At 62.9% G+C, this 8,443-nt stretch overlaps 1 protein-coding gene across 1 annotated transcript; it reads right to left on the bottom strand.

Moving 5' to 3' along the window:
* Positions 1 to 1,570: 1,570 nt before the first annotated feature.
* On the bottom strand, positions 1,571 to 6,277 carry LOC125319070 (serine/threonine-protein kinase pim-1-like). Its single transcript, XM_048290018.1, has 9 exons — positions 6,200 to 6,277; positions 5,379 to 5,528; positions 4,611 to 4,771; positions 3,759 to 4,188; positions 3,591 to 3,641; positions 3,019 to 3,385; positions 2,189 to 2,365; positions 1,791 to 1,940; positions 1,571 to 1,608 (listed from the first exon to the last, which is right to left on the bottom strand). The coding sequence occupies exons 1-8, from the start codon at positions 6,275 to 6,277 to the stop codon at positions 1,834 to 1,836; spliced, it is 1,521 nt and encodes a 506-aa protein (XP_048145975.1). The 3' UTR covers positions 1,571 to 1,608; positions 1,791 to 1,833.
* Positions 6,278 to 8,443: the final 2,166 nt, after the last annotated feature.

The following is an 8,443-nucleotide window of genomic DNA, read 5'->3' as shown; positions in this document are numbered from 1 at the left end:
CGTGGCCAGGGGCATCAAGGAAGGCTACAGTGCAATGGGGACTGCAGTGAGCTGGGAACTCACTGGGGGAAAGAGGGAGCACTTGTGGAGCAAAAGGCAGGTGGGGGAGAGAACTGTTCAGAGAAGGGCTGAGCTTCAGCTTGAGCAAGATGAAAAATGTCATTTGGGCTCATCCCAGACTGATTTCATTTCAGAAGTTACTGAACAAGTTTGTTATTGGGGGGTGTCATATTTTCCCCTGGAGGTGCACGCTCTGCAACCTTGAGCTGCACTGCCGAGCTGCTCAAGCACGTCTCTGCTGCAGGTCACAGCGTTTCTTCTTTGGCTTCTCGTGGCCCCGGGGCTGAGCCGCAGCAGAGCCCTGGCGGAGCCCAGAGCAGCCTCAGCATGCACAGAGCCCGGCTGCAAGGAGACAAAGCAGAAAGCGCCCATCAGCTGAAGGCTCCCGTCCCCCTTGTCCCAGCCGCCCGCGGTGCCCAGGCCGTGCTGGCCGTGCTCAGAGCGCTGCCCAAAGCTGCCCAGCATTGCTGCCTCTGGCAGGAGAGCAGGAGGGCAGGACACGTGCCCAGCCTGCAGCCGGCCGTGGCACAGCCACCTCCTCAGCAGCTGCCCAGAGCGGGATGCTGCTGCGCTCGCTGCCGTCTCCCAAAAGCCCTTATCCCAGCCGTGCCAAGAGGACGGGCACCCACCGCACGCCTGCCACCGCCAGAAGAAAAGCTGCTCCCAAACGCTGTCCTCAGCCTTCTCCAAGGGCACGTCCCACCCACGCCGCAGCTGCTCCCAAGCACTTCGTCATCCAGACCAGACAGCACCTAGAACGCTTCCTTTGGAAAAACAAACCATAAATCAATGAAAAGAGATTACAGACAAAAAGGGGAAACAAGGAAAAAGGTAAAAAATCTTCTCTCTGCTGGGGCCTTGAGGAAAGCCCAAGCCCGCCATGCGAGGGAAAAACCCACCCACGGGCCAGGGCAGCCCACGCTTTCTCCCTTCCCCCTGCACTGCCCCCAAAAGTCATGCTGAGCCCAGAGCGAACAAGGGCAGTGGAACAGCCCAAGCCCTTCCTTGCCTGCAGAGCAAAGCAGCCCATGCACAGCTTCTGGTGTCCAACCTCTGCTCCCACCACGGGGCTTTGTTTGTGTCGGGCTGGCTGCCCCAGCCCCAGCCCCAGCACAAGTGCAGGGCACGGTGGGTGTTGGGGCTGTTGGAAGGATCAGGAGCAGACTCCCAGTTCAAAACCAGCCCAGCCCATCCCCCCAGCCCTGCCAAAAAGCAGCTTGGCAGCCGACTGAAGAATTGGTTGCATCTGCCCCAGCAAAGAGGGGAACCTTTGCTTCCCGGCCAGGCTGTGCAATGCACAAATCTGGGAGCATCCCCCTGCGTGTGGACTCATCTGCAAATCCGCCATGGAGCCTGGCTTTGGAGAAGGTGCCACAATTGAAGTCCATCATCTTCAGCTTGCCAGGTGGAGGAAGAGCTTGTCATCCTTGATGTCACCCTCCATGTCTCCAGCAGCAGCAGCCGCACCTGGCACAGCTTCTCCAGGGGCTTTTTCTTCCCTGGGGCTGGAGCAGGCTGTCAGTGCTCTGCCCAGGGCCCCGGCTGTCGCTGAAGCAGGACAAGCAAAAGCAGCTGGCATGGGGGCCACCAGTGCTGGGAAGAGCAGCTCAGCTCCAGCAGCAGGGCTGCGCGTGCCCAGCTGAGGAGCCCTGCGCAGCGATTCAGGCAGGACAAAAACTCTGCCTTTCTTTGCTGCTTCTTGCCAAGGCGCGTGTGCAGCTGGAACTCACCGGCTCCCTGGCTCAAAGCGTGCGTGTGGCTCTCTCCCTTCTCTTATGGCCCGTGAATATCCTGCATCCAAGGATCACAGGACAGGTCTTCTAATGAGGGCCTTTCCGAGGAGAGCACGGATAAACACCGTCGGATGAGATCCTGGCACTCTGCGCAGAGAAAGCAGAAAGCACCAGTCAGTTGCAGAAGGCTCCTGTCTGCTTTGCCCCGCTCTTGCCATGGCCAGGCCGTGCTGCGTGTGCTCAGGGCTGTGCCTAAACTTTGCCATCAATTCTTTCTTTTGGAGGAGAGCAGGACATTGCCACCTCCTCAGCAGCTGCCAGGGTGGGATGCTCCTGAGCCCGCTGCTGTCTCCCAGCACTGCTATTCCCCCCGTGCTGCAGAGACGAGGATCCACCTGGAGAGAGCCGTTGTGGGAGCGAAAGCCGGCCCCAGGTGCTGTTCCAGCCCCTCCTAAAAGGGTGCTCCCCGCAGACCATCTGGTGCAGCACGATGCCCAGGGACCAGACGGTCGCTGCCTCGCCGTGGTACCAGCCGAGGTGCGTCCATTCCGGGGGGCTGTAGGACGGTGTTCCTATGGAATAGAGATGGAGTTCTTCAGGGGGACGCTGCCTGCTCCCAGAGCCTCGCCCCAGCATCCCTGGGCCTGCGGGGGCCGCACCAGCGGCACGCGGCGTGACCCGCTGCCCTCTCGCCAGCACCTGGGGCTTGTGTACAAACTGGGGGTTGGAAAAGAAGCCGCTGGTGTCGCAAGAGGGCAGCGGAAGCCCTGGCAAGGCCCGAGCATTCCATGCAAAGGAAAAACCCACTTGGTGCTGGGGAAAAACCACGCTTTCTTCCTCCCTGCCTGCACTGCCCCAGAAACCATTCTTAAGCCAAGGCAAGCACGGGCAGCAGAGCAGTCCGAGCCCTGTCTCGCCTGCACACCAAACGGGCTGGAGCACAGGTTCTGGCCCCCCCTCTCTGCTACCCCCACCCACGGGTGTTTCTGTGGCGCTGGCTGCCCCAGCCCCAGCGCCAGTCCTGGGCAGAGTGGCTGGCAAAGGCTGCCAGCAGGGCTGGAAGATGGCCCCTCAGCCAGCGCCGCTCAAAAGCAGCAAGGCTGAAGACTCCAGCTGCCATGACTGGCAGCAAAAGGGAGAATCCCCCCTACCACAGCCTGCTTGGGCTGGGAGATGTTGGGCCATGAGATGCCTCTACCAGGAGCCTCCCCCTGCGTGGGCTCACCTGCAAAGCTGGTGTAGGCTGCGGCTTGCAGGTAGGTGCCACAGCCAAAGTCGATGAGTTTGGCCTGCCCGGTGGCCAGGTCAAGCAGGATGTTCTCCGGTTTGATGTCCCGGTGCAGGACCCCGCAGCTGGTGCAGTGCCGCACGGCCTCCAGCACCTGGCGGAACAGGTGCCGCGCCACCTCCTCGCACAGGAAGCCCCGTGCCCGAATGAAGTGAAGGAGGTCCTGAGACCGCTCCGGGCGCTCCAGCACCATCACCACGTTGCTGGGGAGCTCCAGCCACTCGTGGAGCTGGACGATGCCGGGGAAGCCAGCGGACACCTTGTCCAGCAGCACGATCTCCAGTGGTGCTCGGGTGCCGTCGGGCTGTGGGAGGAGCACGATGCCGTCAGCGGGGCCGATGCCGTGCCGGGGCTCGGCAAGCCCTCAGCCAGCCGGGGACGCTCTGCGCGCTCCGCTGGCCCCACGGCCGCTCTCCCTCGAGGCGTTCTGGCGGCTTCCACCCTGCCGGGCCTCGGCTCATCCCCGCCCGTCGCGCCCCGGCTTCTCCCGCTGCCCCTCGCTCACTCACCAGCTGGCCCCAATGGTGGATGCGGTTCCGTGGCACCCGTTTGATGGCCACCTGCAAGGCAAGGGGAGCAGCGGGCTGAGCTCGCCGCCCGCCGTGCCGAGCCCCATGCTCCTTCTCCTCCTCCTTTGCCCCCCGCCTCCTGCGCCCGCCGCCGGCCCCGCCACTCACCGGGGCGCCGTCCGAGAGCCGCGTCGCCGCCAAGACGCTGCCGAAGCCGCCGCGCCCCAGCAGCGAACCCAGCCGGTACCGCTCCTTCAGGCCCTGCTGCGCCTTCCGTGCCGGCGAGACGCGGCCGTCAGCGCTCGGCCCGGGGCCAGGAACGGCCCCCGAGCGCCGCTCAACCGCCCCGGGCCGGCCATCCCCACATGTTGGCTCTTTTGAAGCGGACACCGGCGGCTCGGGGCCGGCGGCCGCGCTCAAGAGCGGCGGAGCTCGGAGCGGGGAAGACGCTGCGGAGGCGGCGGGAGCGGCCGCGCCGCCTGTGTCCCCGGCAGGCCCCGGGAGGAGCCGAGGCCGGGGCCGGGGCCGGGGTCGGGGTGGGGGTCGGGGTCGGGCCAGCCGGAGCCAGGGGCTGGCGATGGTGCCCAGGAGCCAGGCACTGATGCCCGCCCAGCAGCGCCACAGCCAGGAGGGCGAGAGCCGGGCGGGGGCGGGACCGCGGCGGGACGCCCGGGGGCGGGGAGGGGGCAGCCCCGCCCGGGGCCGGGGGCGGGCCGGCGGCATGGCCCGGCCCGGCAGGGGGAGGGGGAGGCCGCGGGAGGGGGGGTTGGGGAACGAAAGGGAGAGCGGGAGAGGGTGCGAGACACTGGGAGAGGGAGAGGAGGAGCAGGAGAAGGGACGCAGAGGGTTCGTGGACTCGCTGCTCTTCTGCTGCTCTTGTGCTGCTGCTGCTGCTGCCGCTGCTGCCGCTGCCGCTGAAGCGCTGGGAGCGTTTGTCCGCGTGTCCGTGTGTCCGATGTCCGTGTGTCCGTTGCCCCCCGCGCGCCCCACGGCCGAGCCCCGCGCGCCCCGGGGCAGCACGGGCCGCTCCGCTCCGGGGCCGAGGCGGAGTCCCGGAGCATCTCTTCCTCCCGCAGCCACACCAAACCCGCTCGGCCATTGGGAGCATTTTTGCACACGTTTCCCTTTGAAGGGCTCCTCTCTAACCCCATTTCCAAGGAGTCTCCCTGGGGTTTTGGCACCTGCAGCGACAGGGCAGCGATTGGGCTTCAAACTGCAAGAAAGACATGGAGGGGCTGGAGCGCGTCCAGAGATGGGAATGGAGCTGGGGAAGGGTCTGGAGGACTTCTGAGGGGCAGCTGAGGGATCTGAGGGGGCTGAGCCTGGAGGAAAGGAGGCTCAGGGGGGACCTGGCTCTCTCCAAGTCCCTGACAGGAGGGGGCAGCCAGGAGGGCTGGGGCTCTGCTGCCAAGGGAAAGGACGAGAGGAAATGGCCTCGGGGGAACCTTTGGGGTGGATGGTAGGGAAATTCTCATCCTCCGTGTCTCGACAAAGGGGGAGGGGGGGAGGGGTGGGGCACGACCTGGGGACACGGGGGTGGTGACGCTGGGCTGGGGACACGGGAAAGGGCACGGGAAGCCAAAGCCCCGCTGAGCGCTGGCGCTGGGCTGGCACGGGGTGAGCCGGCAGCAGGGCCCCACAGCCCTGAGGGATTCGCCCCGACGCCCGGGGAGTATTGATCCTGGTCTCTAAAAAATGAGACTCAATAAAATATCATTAAAAGATGCCTCCTTCTCCTTCTCCTCCTCCCGCATCCCTTCTCCTGCTCCCCCCGGGCCCAGCGCCCACCCTTGGCCCCCCGTTTTCCCAGCGTGGTCGCATCCTGCGGGAGGAGCCGGGATGGAGCCCGGACAGGTCGGGCTGGGGCAGGGCTGGGCTGTGGGCCCGGCCTGGGAGCCCCCCACGCGCCCCCTGCCCAAATTCCCCTGGCGGGGGGCGCTGGGGGCGAGGGGGGGGCGCAGGTGGAGTCCGGGTGGGGAGCGCTGGGCGCTGCGGGTCTGCCTGGCAACTGGTGAGTCACCAGCGCCGCGCGCTCTGATTGGCTGAAGGTTGTTCAACGCCTTCTCTGATTATCTGATACTCGCGGGGAATTTTGGTTGGTCATTGGGGGCTGTGGGGCGGCTTAGGGGGGGGGCCTCTGCGCCTTTGGGGTTCGCTGGGTGCCGATTTGGGGTTGAGGTGCCTCCCAAGGACCCCCCGGGGGGGCGACACAGGGGTGACACACGGGGGTCCCCATTCCCGATCCATCCTGGGGCCGGTTCTGCCCCCTCCACTCTCCGTCCCCCCGCGGGATCCCCCAAAGTCCCTTCCCACTGCCCTCCAATAAACGGGACCGGGGCCAACTGGGAAGCCTTCCTGGGAACACTGGGAGCAGCCGGGCAGGAGCAGAGTGACAGCGGAGCTGGGGGAAACACACGACCCCCCCAAATCAGCGCGGGGATGGAGCGGGGGGTCCCGGCCGGGCCCGAGGCCACGGGGAGGGGCTGCGGCCGCCGGCGGCTCAGGAGCTCTGTGGGCAGAGCAAAGGGGGTGACACCGGGCTGGGGGGCCCTGGGGGAACACAGAGCTCTGGGGGAGGGGGGACACGACCCCCGGGCCCCTCCCGTCACCTGCTTGCGCAGGTAGAAGCCGAGCCCCAGCGCCAGGAAGATGAAGCCCAACATGAAGCCTCCGATCCCCGTCAGCATCTTGGGGGATGGGGGGGCAGCTTTGGGGGGCGGGCGGCAGAAGGATCCGGGAAACAGTGGTGGCTGCCGGGAAGGGACCGGAATGGATTGGGACAGAATGGGATGGACTAGGACAGAATGGGACAGGAGGATACACTGGGACCAGGACCGGGACTGGGCAGGGCCAGATTTGGAGCACCAGGGATTATACTGGGATATATTGGGACCACACTGAGGGCTACTGGGAATGTGCTGAGGGCCAATGGGTGCTGCTGGGATATACTGGGAGTGATTTGCATCATACTGGGAATGACTGGGATTGTACTGGGAGTGACTGGAACCACAGTGGTGGTGAAAGGGTGCAATTGGAAAGATGCAGGGGGCAATTGGGATCATCCTGGGAACAGCTGGCCCATGCTGGGGTCATACTGGGATCATACTGGGAGTGACAGGGTCATGTTGGAGTGACTGGCATAGTTCTGGGAGTATCTGGGAGTGACTGGGATCATACTGGGGGTGACAGGAATCAAACCAGACTCCTACTGGGAAGTTACCTGGAATCATACTGGGGGTGACTGGACTCATACTGGGATCATGCTTAGAGCAACTGGGACCATAATGGGGCAACAGGCATCAGAGGGACCGACTGGGAATGGCTGGGTTCATCCTGGAAGTGACTTTACTGGGAGGGACTGAGAGTGAAAGGAACCATACAGGGCATGACTGGGTACAACTGGGACCATGTTGGGGGCAACTGGGATCTTATTGGGAATGACTGGGAACATAAAAGTTTGAGTGGAGTTTTTATCCCGTTGCATTCCCAGGGAGCAGTGGCAGCTCCGCGCCCCCAGCCCGGGGGGTGGGAGCAGGGGAAGCGCTGGCAGCACCTTCGGGGCACAGCCGAGGGCTGGGGGGCTCCTCTCCCACTTCATTTTCTCTGCCCAATTCAAATCATCCCCTCCCATTCAAATCCCCTCCATTCACATTTTCTCCACACCATTAAAGTTTCCTTACCCCAATTCAACTTTTCTCCCCAATTAAGCCCTGAGGCCCCTCCCCGCCCCCGGCTCCTCCCGGCAGGACCCAGTCGGGACCTTCTGGAAACAGCAGCAGAAAGAGTTCAAAAATTCCTCATTACTTCCATCCATTTCCTTGGTTTCCCGGGCATTTTCCTGCGGCTGCTCCGGGCCATGGCTGAGGGGTCCCCTCGGGCTCCAGTCCCTTTCCAGCCCCTTTTTCCAGCTCTTTTCCTCAGCTGACCCAAAGCTGCGGATTTTGGGGGGTGGGAAGAGTCGCTGTGCTCGGGGGTACCCGCGGTGCCCCAGGGAGGCCCCGAGGCCGCAGCGCGGTTCCCTCCGGCCCCTTGGAGCGTTTGGAATCTCCAACTCTCAGCAGTCGCTGTCCGTGGCATTCAATCCCCCCTGCAGGGTTTTCCCCCAGACCGGCTTTCTTTCCAGAGGGTTTTGTGGTTTCGCTTGGAGCCGGGGCCTGAGGGCACCGGAGCGGCCGCGGGTGCTGGGGCAGGAAGGGCTGAGGGACAGCACCGCCCCACAAACCTCCGGGAGGGGGACAAGGGCTGGAGGGGGCAAAGAGAGAATAAACACGTGATTTTAGAAAAAGAAAGAAAAAAAAAAGCATACCTCTAAGGAAATTCAGCTTGGCTTGCAGCGTGCAGGACACGTCTCAGCGTGCAGATCACTTCGGGAAGCACCAAATATTACCACAGGCCTAGGCCCTAGGGTATATCACCGTGTCCCACAGCCATAGGGAGGAGGAGGAGAGAAGATCCAGCAGGCAGGAATTGTGCAGCAAGATTGATTTATTTAATTATTTTACAAACTCTTTTATAGACTTTTTTCTTCATAGTCTAATTGCACAAAGGATCAGCCTCCCCTTGGGGTGATTGGCTGAAATCCTAAGACATCCATTGTCAAAATATTTTTCTACTATACTATTAACAAAACTTTTACAGGTTGCAGGTGGCTTGGTTGTTTACATAACCTGCTACCTCTTCTGTGAGAGAGAAAAGTCTCTCACGGACTTAGAAAATAGCAAGAAAAATCCTTGCTGGCAGCATTTTTGCATCTACAATGAGTGAGTGGGTGTGGATCACATCACTGGCATCCCTCACTCACCCACAGGCCAAGCCATCGTGGAGAGGAAACATAAACACTAAAAATAATGCTA

Source organism: Corvus hawaiiensis, chromosome 35 (genome assembly GCF_020740725.1).
Source record: "Corvus hawaiiensis isolate bCorHaw1 chromosome 35, bCorHaw1.pri.cur, whole genome shotgun sequence".
Taxonomy (NCBI): Eukaryota; Metazoa; Chordata; class Aves; order Passeriformes; family Corvidae; genus Corvus; species Corvus hawaiiensis.
This window is presented reverse-complemented; position numbering and strand designations above follow the sequence as displayed.